Genomic DNA, 15,530 nt, shown 5'->3' with positions numbered 1-15,530 from the left:
GGGGCACGGCTGGATGGGGAGGGGGCTGGGGCTGCCTGCGCTCCCCCCACAGCGGCCCGGGGGTCCCGTTCGGCTGCTCGGGGGTGCTGGGAGGCTCCGAGGGGCAGGGCGGGAGGTGCCCCCTCCCCGCAGCACGGCTGCTCTCGGAACAAAAGCAAATTCCTCCAGCGGAGCTGGGGAGGGGGGCTGGGGTAGAGGGGCCGTGAGTAACCCCAAAAGTGCTCCCGAGGCTGTGCCCCCCTGCCGCGGCTCCGCCTGGGTGGTGTCGAGGTCCCGGCGCCTCTAATCCGGCACTAATCCTCCCCGGTGACCCCGGTGGCCCCCGGGCGGCCCCGCTGCCCCCCCGGGCTGGGGAGGGGGCCGGGCTGGCCCCTCGCCTTTCATCTGCGGAGACAAAGCGGGGCCCGGCCCCCTCCCCGCTCCGTGAATGAATGCCCGACCCTGGGGGGCCCTGGCCCCTCACCCCGGAATTCTTCCGTGCATTTTCTGGAAGCAGAGGTTGGGCTGGGTTGGGGGAGCTGCGTCTCATCCCCCTCCCTGCTCAGTGCCGGAGCCATCGGGAGGGAGAGGGGGGGGCTTGGATCGGCCTGAAGCCAGGGGGGTGCGCTGGGTCCTGCCCTGCGGGGATGTCCCTGCAGGGGACACGGGGACAGGACAGGCTTGGGGGGGCCACCCCGCTCCCGGTGACGCGGGGGATGGGGGAGAGGGAGGCTGAGCTGCAGGAACAACCCCAGACACATCCAGCATGAGCCCAGCCAAGCTGCGCCCCCAAGGGCTGGGGTCACCCCCCAGTCACCCCCAGACCCTCCTGGCCGGCTGCTGCCCAGCTCGGAGCCCACCATGGATGGCCCAGGCTGGCTCCTAGGCACCCCCCCCCCCCCCAAAAAAACCTCCTGACAGAGGAGCTGGGGACTGGGAGGTGTCAGCCCCAGGGGGGTCTCAGCCCCTCAGCTGTCTTGCTCTCCAGAGGGGTCTCTAGACGTGTAACAAGCTTGGGGACCCTGCTCAATGCCTGGCACGGCTGGGGCATCACACAGCCATGGTGCCCCGTGCCCAGGTGGGCTCTGGCACACGGCACAGGGTCCTGCCCCTGAGGGGGGCAGCTCCTTGCACCAGCGTGGCGGGAGGGGTCCCTGCTCTCGGGGGTATTCCCGAACTGGGGTGACACACGTGTCCCCGGGGGTGTCCCCACGGCTCAGGGCAGCAGGGACGCTGACGCTGGGTGGCTCAGCAAGGCGTAGTGAGCCGCGGGGCACAGTGACTGTCACCGGGGCACAGTGACTGTCACCTCCCAAGCGGCTTCAGCCCTCCCTGTGCCCGGCGGGCCGGGGGCTGGGCAGGATCCCCCCCTTCCCTCCCACTCCCCTCGGCTGGCGGCCGGCCAGCATTGTTCTCCTTGCCTCCTCCTCCTCCTTCTCCTCCTCCTCTCCCCCTCCAGCTGCAGCTGGCGCCGGAGCTTTCCTGGGTTCCAGGGGAGGGGGAGCCTCCAAGCCCAGCCCCACAGACCCCCCAGCCTGGGCTCCCCTGGGCAGGGGTTGGGGGTTTCACCCCCATCCCACTGTGAGGGGAGTCTGGGCCAGCAGCCACATGTGGAGGGGGCAGGGGGGGTTATGGGATGCAGCTGACCCCTCAGTAGGGTATTTTTTTTGGGGGGTGTTCCCCTTAACAGCTCAGCAGCCCAGCTCTGTGCCATGGCTGGAACCTCCCATGGGGTGAGTGCAGGGCTGAAAAAGGGGGGGTTGAAGCTAGGTGGGGGGAGTCTGCCTCCATTGTGGGGTCTCCAGGAACGCTGAGATGATGCAGAGGGTCCAGGAGGGTAACTGGGAACGGGTTCTGGAAGTGACAAGGACAGGGTGAGGGACTGGGGGTGTGCACGGGGTCAGGACGATGTCAATACAGGGCAGAGGGACAAGAGGGGATTGCAGGGCTGGCAAAGGGGGGAAAGGAAGTGGGACAGACCCCTGCCTACCCAGGCTGGGGGTCTGTGTGCTCCCCTGCTGCAGCAGGAGGAGCTGGGAGCAGCCAGGGGCAGGAGAAGGCAGGATCCAGCACCTCCCAGTTGTGTAAGGATGGGGAAACTGAGGCACACCCGAGATCAAAGCAGGGCAGAGTCACTGCCCCGGGGCTCCTGCTGCCCCACGCTCAACCCCACACCCTGCCCCACACACTGTCCCACGCTCAACCCCACACACTGAGTCGGGATTCGCGTTTAATGCCAAGTACAAAGTCACCACCCCTCCCTCCCCCAAAAAAACCGAAAAAAAAAAAAAAGAAAAACTTCTAAAATTCTTCCAAAAATAAATTAAAGGGAAGGGACGGGTCCCCCCCAACCCCTCCTGTCCTGTGCAAAGAGAAAAGAGCCACCCCCTCTGCATCCCAGGCTCCAGTAAGAAAAGAAATGGGCAAAGCAAGGAGCTGGGGGCCCGGGCAGCAGGACCCCCAGTGTGGGGCTGGGAGTGGGGCATCCCCAAAGGGGGTGGGCAGTTCCCCTCCTCCCCACACTGCCTCCAGCACAAGCTTAGCCCCACCACAGCAGATGGGGAAACTGAGGCAGGGGTAGCAGGTACCCCCTCCTCCTCTCCAGCCAGGGCTGGGCTGTGCCCACCGGCAGCTGGAGCCCGCCCCACGCCCCCCAAGCCCCCTGCCCACGGCAGCCCCGGCGCTGGAGGCAGGGCAGGGGCCTCACCCGGCAGGGCAGGGGGGCTCTGCCGGCTCCCGGGGGGGGGCGGGGGAGGTGAAGCGCTGTCGGAAAGGCGACCTATGTACATCCCTGAACGTGGTGGCTCCGCCAGCCCCTCCCCACCGCGCGGCCCGGGCCCTGCCCCTGCCCCCGGGGGGGCTCCGGGCTTCCCCTCCCCGCTATGAGGTCTGGCACTGAACGTGCTGCCTCATCCCGTCCTCGAAGTCATCCTCGTGATAGGCTTCCCCGGTGTAGGGCCGCCGGCCCGGCCCACCGTGAGCGCTGTAATCGCTGAGCTCCACCTCCTCCGTGTCCTCCGTGGCCATCACCTCCTCCTGCGGCGGGAAGAAGGCTTGCAGCTGCCGCAGGCGTTCCGTGGGGAGCCAGCCCGGCTCGGGGAACTTCACCTGAGACCAGAGAGCGGATGTGAGCCGTGGGGTGGCAAACTCGGGAAATATCAACTCCCACTGCCCTGCTGTAGCTCACCTCGAACTGCAGGATGAGCTTTCCTTTCTGAAAGGGGCTCCTGTAGACAGGCATGCCCTCGTTGGGGATACACTTCAGGTCCCCAGGTCGGATCACGTCACCTGAGAGAGGGAGATGAGGGTCACCCTGCTGTGCTGGCAGCTCCTGGTGTGATATATTGGTCTCTTTGAGCCAGGTCTTGTAAGCTCTTGGGGATTTATATCACAGCCAAGATCGCTCAGCTACTTTAGAAGGCAGAAAATCAGCAGGATGGCTTCTGCAGTGGTGTTTGAAACAGAAAGCTTTCAATAAAAGGCAAAATAACAAAACTCTACAGAGAAAAACTGAGCCAGGTGCAAGAGGTTCTTGCTCCTGGTAAAACACCCCACAAAAGGGATTATTTTTTTTGTTCTCTTATTTTTCCAGTAAACTGCTTAGGCAGGACTTTTTGGCTCCTGTCCAATTGGCAATCCTTAAGTTTGAGGTGTATTCCCCAGGTCTTATGAGGTGTCTTTTCACCAAATTGAGAAGAGAAACTTCTGGGCTTTTTTCCTTTTTAAGGAGACAAAGGATCGTTTTGTCACTCCATCAACAGGGGGCACATTCCTATAGCGGTGTGTCACTGCCAGGTGCATCCCTGAGTCCCCGGCAGTGGTGTGTCACTGCCAGGTGCATGCCCGAGCCCCCTCACCTGGCGGGGAGGACACGAGCAGGGTGCGGTTGTCCAGGGTGTGGATCACCTGCCTGCACCCACACAGGGCGTCTGCCAGGCTGATCTCCCTCCTGACAATGAGGTCGTCGCCGCTGCGCCGGAAAACAGGATGTTCCTTCTGATCCAGGACAATGATGATGTCCCCGGGCTCCAGGCCGGGCACCTGGTCCCCTTCCTCGTGGAAGGTGATTTTCTGCCCGTCCTTCATGCCTGTGAGGAGGGCAGATAAAGCTCAGAGCCTGTGCGGCACTTTGGGGTGACCTTGCTTGTTGTCAGTTTTCTCTTCACAGAGAAAAGCAAGGCGCAATTCTTCCCAGGAGTATTTCTGGGTTTCACGTTCTCTGAGCATCAGAGAAAGAAAAGACAATTCTTACCACTTGCTGTGCCTGTGTTGTGCCAAAGTAGAATGCAATATGGAGACTGTTTACCCAAAGTGAGGATGTTTTGTTTCCTTGGCCTATCAGGGCCAAGTGTGTGTGTGTGTGTGTGTGTGTGGGACTGTCACGAGAGAATCAGAGATGAGTGCAGTTCTGTGCAGTTGTGAGCAAGGGGGAATGCCAGACAGATTTAGTTTAGATGCAATGTATGTAATACAGTAAAATAAAGTAATTATTTAGCCTCCTGATAAGTTGGAGTCAGAGGCATCGTTCTCTCTCCCCATCAGAGCCGCCCTTGTTTCGATGCCTGCTCCTGCTCTTGGCTCACCTTTATCCAGGTGCACGCTGAGGATCTTCTTCTCCCGCACCACCTTGCGGCCATTGCAGGTGAGGCAGCAGTCCCGGGGCCGGATCCACTCGCCCTGGCCCTGGCACTGGGAGCACACGGTCTGGATCTGCTGGATCATGCTGGGTCCCAGCTGGTGGATGCGAACCTCCATGCCCGAGCCGTGGCACTTGGGGCACCTTCTCTGGGCGCCCTCCCGCACCCCGCAGCCTGTGCCGAGGAGGGCAGGGGGTCAGACAGTGGGGTGGGGGTGCTGGGGTGGCCCCCCGGCCCCTGCAGCCCCTCACTCACCTCCACACTTGCGGCAGATGATGTTCTTCTGCAGGGACAGCTTCCGTGTGGAGCCGTTGTACAGATCCTCCAGCGACACCGAGAGCTGGTGCACCACCGTCTTCCCTGGGCACGGGGGAGAGCCTGGCTCAGCACCAGCCACGTGCCACCCCCCGTGCCATGGCCAGACAGGCTCTGGACACCACTCAGGCTCACCAGGTGAGCCAGTCCTGCTCCTTCCTCAAGGACAGAGGCAGGGACACGGACAGGGATGGTTTCACTCCAAGCCTGGATGCTGCCAGCTGCCCTGGGGCAGTGCCGGGTCCCCAGCTGGGCAGGGCACAGCTCCCAGCCCAGGGCTCTCAGCCACCCCCAGCTGCTCCAGCTGGAGTGGCTGGGATGACTCCCTTGGCCTCCTAATTCCCCTGCAATTAACTCGTGCCATCTCAGCAAGAAGCCGTGGCGAGTCACCGTGTCCCTGTGACCCGGGCCCAAGGCATCCCCACAGTCACCGGGCTGGCCCTGGCCCCGCGTCCTGCTGCCACCCCCGGGGCCACTCCGGTGACTCAGCCCCAGCCCCGGGGATGGGGACGGCGGGGGAAAGCCGGGACAGGGACAGGGAAGGGCCCTTTGAAGAGAGGCAGGTGGAGAAAGTAATGAGGGTGGTGAGGAGCTGCAGCGGGCTGTGCCGCAGGGGCAGAGACAGCCTGGGGGGCATGGCTGGATCCCCAGAGCCAGTGCCATGCTGGGCACAGACCACTCTCACCCCAGGGTCCCAGCAGGGCTCTCACCCCTGAGACAATTCTGTGCTGGGCACAGCCTCCTCTTACTCCTAGATCCCAGAAGAACTGTCACCCCAGAGCCAGTGCCAAGCTGGGCACAGCCTCCTCTCATGCCAAGGTCCCAGCAAGGCTATCACTCCTGAGACAGCTCTGTGCTGGGCACCACCACTAACACCCAGGGGTCCCAGCAGGTCTGTGACACCCAAGCCAATGTCACACTGCATTTGGGTGCCAGCCCCCTCCCAATCATGCTTCCCAGTGGTCCCTTGTCCTCCAAAGCAGTGCTGTGTTGGGCACCAACCCCCTCCCACCAAGAGGTGCCAGCAGCTTTGTCACCTCCTGTCACCTTCTGAGTGAGCACCTACCCGCTCGCCCTCGCTGGGGTTCTTGTCGGGGTGGTAGCGCAGTGCCAGGCGCCGGTATGCCCGCTTGATCTCGTCCAGGCTGGCGCCCGGCCGCACGCCCAGCAGGTCGTAGTAGCCCGTCTCCTTCACCATCTTCCCGTGCTGTGACGTGCTGGGACAGGACACAGCCGTGAGCCTGGCACTGTCACCCAGCCCGGAGCTCTGTGTGACCCGTGACCCCCCGACCTGAGCAAGGACAGCCCCCCAAAACCCTGCTGAGCCCTGCTGTCCCCCTGCACAGCCCTACCTCAGTTTCCCCGCAGTGGGACAGGGGGTGGTGACAACAACGCGACAGCCAGACCCCACACGGGGCTCCTGCAAGTGTGGGGGTGGACCCCAAGTCCCGTCCCCCCGAAAAGGCTTCGACCCCTGCTCTCCCTCATGCACAGCCCTGCCCCAAGTGTCCTCTGTAGCAACAGCATCCCGCGGGTGACAGGGGATGTCCCAACCGGTGACACCCCGCTCCGCGGGGACAGCCGGGCACCGCACGGGGGTCCGGCAAGCAGGGGCGGTCTCGGGGGTGCCCCTGTCCCCGCCGGGCCATGTGTCACAGCCGATAATCCCCGCGTGGCGTGGCGACATGTTTATCTTGCGCCCCGGGGGGACGCGGGGAGCGGCCGTGACCCACGCACGGTAAATAACCGCGCCCCACTCCGGACCGGCTCCTCCGGGAGCGCAGCTGGCTCCGTCCCACGGGGACCCCCGGGCCGGGTCCGTCCCGTCGAGTCCAGCGCGGGATCCCCGCGGCTGGAGCGGGGTCTGTCCCCCGGGACCCTCAGGGCCGAGGCAGGGGCCGGGACGCTCGGGCTGGGTCGGTCCAAGGCAGGACGCCCCGTGTGGGGCGGCTCGGCCCCGCGGGTGTCCGGGAGGCAGTGACACGGTGACACCCCGCTCACAGCCGCGGGGGCACCCAGAGCCCACGCCGGTGCGGCGGAGCGGAGCCGAGCGCGGAGCTCACGGAGGAGGGGTCGCCTCAGAGTCCCCTCGAGCCCTGCAGGCCCTCAGGTCATCCCGAAGAGCCCCCTCAGGGCTGCGCGGGCCGGGCCCGCCGCTGACACGGCGGGGCGGGACGGGCCGGCTCCTGCCGGGGGTCGGGGGAGCTCGGGGAGGTACCCAGGGGGTCCCGGGGGTCGCGGCGGGGTCCCAGGGCCGCCCCCCCCTCACTCACCGCCGCCGCCGCTCCGCCGCCGTCTCCGAACTCTCTGGAAGCCGCGGGCACGCCCCCCGCGCTGACCCCGCCTCCTCCGCGCCGCACGCCGCGCCCATTGGTGGAAACGCCCTTCTCCGCCCGCCCATCACCGTGCGGGCCCGGCGCTGATTGGCTGTAGGGGCCGACCTTGCCAACTCGCGAGGCGGGGCGCCGCTTCGCCTTGCGATTGGCTGAGACAGCAGCTGGGCTCGGCCTCAGGGTTGACTCCTTGTCTCTGATTGGCTGAAAGCGGGAGCCAATCAGAGGGAAGAGTGGGCAATGCGATGCCGCGAGGGTCCGGCAGGGGGCGCGCGGGGTGCGCGGAGGGCGGGGCAGGGGGCGGGGCCAAGACAAGGGGCGGAGCCAAATTATCATAATGATGTATGGGCGTGGCTGGGCTGTGGGCGTGGTCTGGTGGGGGGGACACGGGGGTGACACTGGGAGCGTTTGGGGGTTCTGGGGTGGGGCCACAGGGGTTTCTGGGGGGGGCTGAGGGGTCACGGGTGAGGCTCGAGGTGCTCCCGGGGTTTTGGGGGTCCCAGGGGGTCCTGGATGTTCACAGGGAGGATTCTGGGGGTCCCAGTGAGGAAGGAATCATGGGGATCCTTGGGGGGGTCCCAGAGGGGTCCCCTGGCCGTCATAGGTTCCTTCGTGGGGTCCCAGGGGGGTCCTGAGGAGGATCCTGGGGGTCCTGGATGGTCCCAGGGGGGTCCTGAGGAGGATCCTGAGGGTCCTGTGAGGAAGGAATCACAGGAACTCCTTGGGGGGTCCCAGGGGGGTCCCCTGGCAGTCCCAGTTCCTTCGTGGGTGGTCTCAGGGGGGTCCCCACAGCTCTGGGGGTCCTAAAAGGGTGATGGGAGGGTCTAGGGAGCTCACAGTGAGGGTGGGGGGCCCCGGGGGTCTCTGCTCTCCCTCCCTGTGCCCTGGGGGTGCCCAGCAGAGACTTTTCGGGGGTGCCTGGCTGTGCTCCTCCTCCCCAAATGGGTTTTGTTTTGCAGGAGGGGTGCCAAGAGCGGGGAGGGGTCTGAGGGCTGAGCTGGGGGGGCTGAACTTGGGAACCAGGGTCTGCCTTGGGGGGCAGGGGGCAGAACTGGGGGCTGGGAGCTGCCCAGGGGTAAGAAATGTGGGGCTGGGGTCTCTCCAGGTGGCAGAACTGAGGGCTGGGGTCAGAACTGGGGGTCTGGGGTCTCTCCAGGGGTCTGGGATCCTCCCTTTCCCTTTGTCCCCATCCAGGGGACACCCAGGAGGAGGAGGAGGATTCCGGAGTTCCGGTGGGCTTTGGGGTGCTGGGACCCCCTGCCATCACCCCCCCTCCCCTCCCCCAGCTCCAGCCCAGCCCTGCTGCCCCCCAGGCAGGTCTGGGCCCCTCTCGGGGGGCTGCAGGGATCAGTCCCCCCTCCCCAGCAGAAACCCGAGCCCCGCCGGCAGCTGCTCCCGCCAGCCCCGGCAGCTGCGCCCGGCATCCCGGAGAATTCCCGAGGATTCTGGCCGGGGCTGGGGCTGGAGGGGAGAGAGGGGAGAGGGGAGTGGGGAGGGGAGAGGGGAGGGAGGAGAGGGGCTGCCACCGGCCCCCAACTGGGAATGCGGATTGTCAACTGGGAATGGCCTCCCCAAACTGGGAATGGGCTCTCTGATCTGGGAATGGGGTTTGTAAACTGGGAATGGGGATTGTAAACTGGGAATGGGGTCTCTAAACTGAGAATGGGGACTGTAAACTGGGAATGGGGTCTCTAAACTGAGAATGGGTTCCCCAAACTGGGAGTGGGGTCTCTAAACTGAGAATGGGTTCCCCAAAATGGGAATGGGGTCTCTAAACTGAGAATGGGTTCCCCAAAATGGGAATGGGGTCTCTAAAGTGGGAGAGGGTTCCCCAAACTGGGAGTGAGCTCTCTGAACTGGGAATGGGGACTGTGAACTGGGAGTGGGGACTGTGAACTGGGAATGGGCTCCCCAAACTGGGAGTGGTGTTTCTAAAGTGGGAATGGGCTCCCCAAAGTGGGAATGGAGCCCCCAAACTGGAAATGGGGTCTCTAAACTGGGACTGGAGCCCCCAGCCCCGCTGTGGGAGCTGTTGGGAACAAGGGGCTGGAGCCAAGGGCCCTTCCTGTCCCCTCCTGTCCCTTCCTGTCCCCTCCTGTCCCTTCCCAGCTGGCTGTGGTGACCAGCGGTGACTCAGGGCTGGCTGTGTCACATCCTGTCCCCTCCACGTGCCCCTGGCCTGGCACCGTGCCCCAGCCCCCCCCTGGGCACCGGGAGCGGCTCCTGGGGGCTGAGCTTTGGCACAGGGGGCAGGGCCAGCCCTGGGGGTGGCACAGCCCCGTTGTCCCAGTGCCACCCGTGCTGGCTCCAGCTGTGCTCAGGCACCTCCACGCTCGCTGTGCCCACCCCTGGTGTCCCCCAGCGTGGGGGGGTGTCCCAAAATCGGGGAGGGGGCTCTGGGGGGGCTTCTCCTCTCCCCATCCTCAGCTCGGCCCCATCCTGGCTGTGGCTGGGCCTTGACAGGCTGGATGAGAAGGGAAACTGAGGCACTGGGATTTTTCCCTTTCCCGTGTGCCCATGTGCCACAGCCCATGCCCGTGTGCCACACCCCGTGTCTGTGTCCCACATTCTGTGTCCCTGTGCCACACCCATGTGCCACACCCCATGCCCTTGTGCCACACCCTGTGCCCGTGTGCCAATCCCGTGTGCTCCTGTGCCACACCCCGTGCTCATGTGCCACACCCTGTGTGTTCCTGTGCCATGCCCCGTGTCCCTGTGCCACAGCCATGCCCATGTGCCATACCCCGTGCTCGTGTGCCACACCCTGTGTGCTCCTGTGCCACACCCCATGTCCCTGTGCCACGCCCCTGTCCCTGTGCCACCCCCTGTGTGCTCCTGTGCCACAACCCGTGTGCAACCCCCGTGTCCCTGTGCCACACCCCATGTCCCTGTGCCACCCCCCTGTCCCTGTGCCACCCCCTGTGTGCTCCTGTGCCACAACCCGTGTGCAACCCCCGTGTCCCTGTGCCACCCCTTCCTGTCCCCTCCTGTCCCTTCCCAGCTGGCTGTGGTGACCAGCGGTGACTCAGGGCTGGCTGTGTCACATCCTGTCCCCTCCACGTGCCCCTGGCCTGGCACCGTGCCCCAGCCCCCCCCTGGGCACCGGGAGCGGCTCCTGGGGGCTGAGCTTTGGCACAGGGGGCAGGGCCAGCCCTGGGGGTGGCACAGCCCCGTTGTCCCAGTGCCACCCGTGCTGGCTCCAGCTGTGCTCAGGCACCTCCACGCTCGCTGTGCCCACCCCTGGTGTCCCCCAGCGTGGGGGGGTGTCCCAAAATCGGGGAGGGGGCTCTGGGGGGGCTTCTCCTCTCCCCATCCTCAGCTCGGCCCCATCCTGGCTGTGGCTGGGCCTTGACAGGCTGGATGAGAAGGGAAACTGAGGCACTGGGATTTTTCCCTTTCCCGTGTGCCCATGTGCCACAGCCCATGCCCGTGTGCCACACCCCGTGTCTGTGTCCCACATTCTGTGTCCCTGTGCCACACCCATGTGCCACACCCCATGCCCTTGTGCCACACCCTGTGCCCGTGTGCCAATCCCGTGTGCTCCTGTGCCACACCCCGTGCTCGTGTGCCACACCCTGTGTGTTCCTGTGCCACACCCCGTGCCCCTGTGCCACCCCCCTGTCCCTGTGCCACCCCCCTGTCCCTGTGCCACAGCCCGTGTGCAACCCCCGTGTCCCTGTGCCACACCCCATGTCCCTGTGCCACCCCCCTGTCCCTGTGCCACACCCCTGTCCCTGTGCCACATCCCGTGTGCAACCCCCGTGTCCCTGTGCCATACCCTGTGTGTTCCTGTGCCACGCCCCGTGTCCCTGTGCCACAGCCATGCCCATGTGCCATACCCCATGCCCCTGTGCCACAGCCCGTGTACTCCTGTGCCACACCCCGTGCCCCTGTGCCACCCCCTGTGTGCTCCTGTGCCATGCCCCGTGTCCCTGTGCCACAGCCATGCCCATGTGCCACACCCCATGTCCCTGTGCCACCCCCTGTGTGCTCCTGTGCCACACCCCGTGTCCCTGTGCCACCCCCCTGTCCCTGTGCCACACCCCGTGTGCAACCCCCGTGTCCCTGTGCCATACCTACACCCATGTGCCACACCCTGTCCCTGTGCTGTCCCCTGCGTCCCTGTGCCACCCCCTGTGTCCCCCTGTGCCACACCCCATGTCCCTGTGCCACCCTCCGTGTCCCTGTGCCACCTCCCGGGCTGGCATTGCTGTGCCAGGGCAGGCCCGGGGCTCTTGGGGTGTCTGGGGGGGTGGTGTTCCCTGCACCCCCATTCTGGGGGAGGTCACGGTGCAGGGGTGGGCTCAGGGCTGGGCTGGGGCCAGCAGGGATGAGGGGGGGTCACCCCAGGGATGGGAAATCATCTCCCCAGGGATGGGAAATTGTCAGCCCAGAAATGGGAAATTGTCACCCCAGGAATGGGAAATTGTCACCCCAGGAATGGGAAATCATCTCCCCATGGATGGGGCAGCATTGGTCTAAGGGGAATCATCACCTCAGGAACGGGAAATCATCAGCCCAGGGATGGGAAATTATCAGCCCAGGAATGGGAAATCATCTCCCCAAGGATGGGAAATCATCACCACAGGGATGGGAAATTGTCACCACAGGGATGCGAAATTGTCACCCCAGGGATGGGAAATCATCAGCCCAGAAATGGGAAATTGTCACCCCAGGAACGGGAAATCATCTCCCCGAGGATGGGAAATCATCAGCCCAAGGATGGGAAATTGTCAGCCGGGGTGCACTGTCCCAGGGATTGGGGTGCATCACTCCGGGGGTGCATCACGCAGGAATTGGGGTGTCTTGTCCCAGGTTTCCCCCCTCCCCTGCTGACGGACGGCCCCAGGCGCGCATTCCCCGCGGGGTTGCCCCGGGCTTGGCATCCGCAGCGCCCCGGGCTGGCAGCAGCTGCCGCCGAGCCGGGGCACGGCCGCTCGGCGGGGTCACGGCCCGGCAGCTGGGCAGCCCCCGAGCCGGCGCAGGGCTCATTTTATCCGTCGGGAGCTATTCCCGGCTCTGACCCGGGTGAAGGGCGGGCCAGGGGGTGCCCGAGCAGCCTCCCCACTCTGGAGGTGCCACATGAAGGGACTGTGATGCCACCCTGGGGGTCGCCCACAGCCCTGCTCTGCTCTCCCGTGGGGATTTTGGGGTCCCTTTGGATTGTCCCCACCGTGCATCCCCCTCGGCAGCAGCCCCGGCTCTCTGCATCCCCAAGGGCTCGTTTTGGGGAGGGGGAGCGGGGGCTGCCCTCGCCCCTCCCGCTGTATTTTTAGTCCTTTCCTTATAAGGTTCCCATGAATTTTGGGAGCTGAGAGAGGAATGAAGTCATCGCTGAGGTCATCCCGCCTCTCCCCCTTCCCTGCCGGGCGCGGGCTCACCCCACAGGGAGCTTTTTGTGCGGCCTCCATTGAAAATCCCCTGCCCAGGCTGGGAGGAAACAAAACCCTTCCCTGGCTGGCGAGGGGCCAGGCTGCGGGGGGTGGGGGGCTGCGGGGGGCTCGCAAAGCTCCAGCCCAGGCAACAATTGGCAGCTCCCCCCGAGCTGTACCCCCAGGACCCCCCTTTGCACACTCCCGTGCCCCCCTGGTGCTCCTGCCCGGGTGTGAGCAGGGTTTGAGTGCAGGGAACTTGCATTGCTCTTTCCAGCCCCCCCAGAATCAGCGTGGTCCCCAAAATCTGCCTGTGTGCACCCGGCTGGGGGTGGCACAGCCCCCGGAACACCCTGCTGGGGTCTGATGGAATTTGGGGTCAGGGGAGCTGCAGACCCAGCCAGAGTGGCCATGGGGTGCCCCAGGCACCTGTGTCCCCCCCAGGGTCACGTTTGGTCCCCCCAGGGTCATGTTTGGTCTCCCCAGGGTCACGTTTGGTCTCCCCAGGGTCATGTTTGGTCTCCCCAGGGTCATGTTTGGTCCCCCCAGGGTCATGTTTGGTCTCCCCAGGGTCATGTTTGGTCCTGCTGTGGTCACACAGTGCCGAGGGACAGCCCAGGTCCCACTGGGAACACTCCTGATCCCACTGAGGAAACACTGCATCCCATGAGGGACATCCTCCATCTCACTGGGAACAGGCTGGGTCACACCAGGGACACACTCAGCTCCTTTGGGGACACACTCTGTCCTGTTGGGGACACATTTGATCCCACCATGACACCCTTGCTCCTGCTGGGCCACATTCAATCCCTTTGGGGACACACTGTGTCTTGTTGGGGACACACTGTGTCCCACCAATGACACCTTTGATCTTGTTGGGACACACTCAATCCCTTTGGGGACACTCTCAGTCCTGTTGGGGACACATTTGGTCCTGTTGGGGACACTCTCTCCTGTTGGGGACACACTTGCTGCTGGTTCCATCCCGCACAGCCCCTCGGGCCCTCCCCACACCCGGAGTTTCTCCCCTGCCTGCAGCCCCCGCGGATCCCAAAGGCCCCGGCAATTTCCCCCATCCCCCTCGGCTGACTCCGAGATTTGGCACTTCCTCCCCTCCTCCTCCTCCTCCTCCTCCTGGTGGGAGGAAGGGGCTCCCCCTCCCCCGCCATCTGTCCCCCCTCATCGCGCTGTCAGCAGCGGTTGGAATGCGCATTCATTTCGGGAGGAATGTCACTGTCACCCCCCGCACGGCCCAGCCTGGCCCGAGCCATCTCCTTCTCCTCCTCAGCATCCTCCACCCCTCTCCCCGAGAGGGGAGACCCCCCCAGCTTTGGGGACCCCTCGGGGGGCTCGGGGGGCTCCGGGGGCGCTGCTGGCGCTGCTGCCGGGCTGATGCTGCCCAGGCAGCCGAGGTGTGATTGAACGCAGGCTCGGCGCCTGATTAAACCCATCAGAAGGGGATTTTTTTTTTTTTTTTTTCTTACGGTGTTTGGATCGGTTGGAGTTTCACCTTAAAAGGAATCTGTCGCCTTCGGGCAGGGGAGGGGGCCGGGGGTTTTGGGAGGAAGGCAGCTCAATGTCGGGTTCTTATCGGTTCTGGCTCTGAGCATCCCCGGGCACGGGAACCACCGAGCTAAATCTGGCACGGGGACGAGCCAGGCGGGCAGCGATGCTGAGCACACCCGTGGGGGCGAGGCTGGCGGGTGCCAGCGATGCCAGGGCCACCCGAGTCAGCGTGTGCCCTGTCCCGCTGTGACTCAGCCCTTTGCCCGGCATAAAGGAGCCCGTTCTTCAGCTGCGCGCTGATTTATGCGGCTCTCCCCACGCCCGGCTGCACAACGGGGCGATTGAGCCCCTCCCAGCCCCCTGGAACCCACCGCCCTTCTGCTCAGGGGGTCCCCACGGGGTCCCGGCGGCTCCCGGGGCCGGGATGTGCGGGTGGGTCCGCGGGCATCCTGCCCACACCGGGCAGGGACGGCGGCTGCGGCTGCTGGCTGCTGGCACCGGGTGGCACGGGCTGGCATCCCGGCCGCTCCTGCCGGCAAACCAGGAGGAAGCTGGCGGAGCTCCTGGCCAGCAGCGAGCTTTGAATGGCGTCTGTGGAGCCCGGGGATGGGGCAGCATCACCTCGGGGGGTGGCATCGGTCTGGGAGTGGGGGAGCATCTCGCAGGGATGGGGTCTGTAACCCCAGGGGGCTGCATCGACCTGGGAATGGGGAGAATCCTCCTCGGGGCATTGCCCTGGAATGGGGGAACAACTCCTGGGGCATTGCCCTGGGGGGCTGCATCACCCTGGGGGCTGCATGGCCCTGGGAATGGGGACACCCCTTCCTGGGGGCACTTCCCTAGGGGGCTTCATCACTCTGGGAATGGAGGAACATCTCCTGGGGGCATTGCCCTGGAATGGGGGAACATCTGGGGGCTGCATCATCCTGGGAATGGGAGGACACTCCCCTAGGGGCATCACCCTGGGAATGGAGGAGCATCTCCTGGGGGCATTGCCCTGGGGTCTGCTTCAACCTCGGGGCTGCATCGTCCTGGGAGTGGAGGAATACCCTCCTGGGGGCTTCATCACCCTGGGAATGGGGGAACGTCTCTGGGGGCATTGCACTGGGAATGGGGGAACACCCTCCTGGGGGCTGCCTGGCCCTGGGGCCAGCCCCACCCCAGAGATTGTGGCCAGGTAGCTCCAGGGCTGTGCATTGTCTCAGAGCTGGGGCAGCACCATCCCACCCATCCTGCCCCCAGCCCCTGCTGCTGGGTGGCCACGAGGGCACCTTCCACAGCCAAAAGCAGCCTGAAAGTGCAACCCCCCCAGGCAGTGCCCTCCCCTGCCCCAGCCATGCTGCCCCTGCCCCCAGAGTGAGGAGAGCCAGGCCTGAGTGGGTGGATGA

General features: G+C 65.0%; 1 protein-coding gene across 1 annotated transcript; it reads right to left on the bottom strand.

Annotated features, from left to right (window-relative positions):
• Positions 1-2,256: 2,256 nt before the first annotated feature.
• LOC121352171 (dnaJ homolog subfamily A member 1-like) lies at positions 2,257-7,270 on the bottom strand. Its single transcript, XM_041464884.1, has 7 exons — positions 7,205-7,270; positions 5,979-6,148; positions 4,872-5,090; positions 4,563-4,790; positions 3,837-4,067; positions 3,167-3,267; positions 2,257-3,087 (listed from the first exon to the last, which is right to left on the bottom strand). Exons 2-7 carry the CDS (start codon positions 6,127-6,129, stop codon positions 2,860-2,862), a joined length of 1,158 nt encoding a protein of 385 aa, XP_041320818.1. The 5' UTR covers positions 6,130-6,148; positions 7,205-7,270; the 3' UTR covers positions 2,257-2,859.
• Positions 7,271-15,530: the final 8,260 nt, after the last annotated feature.

This window comes from Pyrgilauda ruficollis, unplaced genomic scaffold (assembly GCF_017590135.1).
Source record: "Pyrgilauda ruficollis isolate IOZ18807 unplaced genomic scaffold, ASM1759013v1 scaffold185, whole genome shotgun sequence".
NCBI classification, from domain to species: domain Eukaryota; kingdom Metazoa; phylum Chordata; class Aves; order Passeriformes; family Passeridae; genus Pyrgilauda; species Pyrgilauda ruficollis.
The sequence above is the reverse complement of the archived record's forward strand: the minus strand, read 5'-3'. Positions and strand labels throughout refer to the sequence as shown.

Excerpts from the sequence above, each read along its gene's own strand:
- LOC121352171 (XM_041464884.1), bottom strand. The coding sequence starts at position 6,129 with ATGGTGAAGGAGACGGGCTACTACGACCTGCTGGGCGTGCGGCCGGGC. Across the intron at positions 5,091-5,978 it reads GGTAGGTGCTCACTCAGAAG|GAAGGAGCAGGACTGGCTCA; the intron begins GTGACAGGAGGT and ends TCTGTCCTTGAG. Across the intron at positions 4,068-4,562 it reads CAGCGTGCACCTGGATAAAG|GCATGAAGGACGGGCAGAAA; the intron begins GTGAGCCAAGAG and ends CCCTCCTCACAG.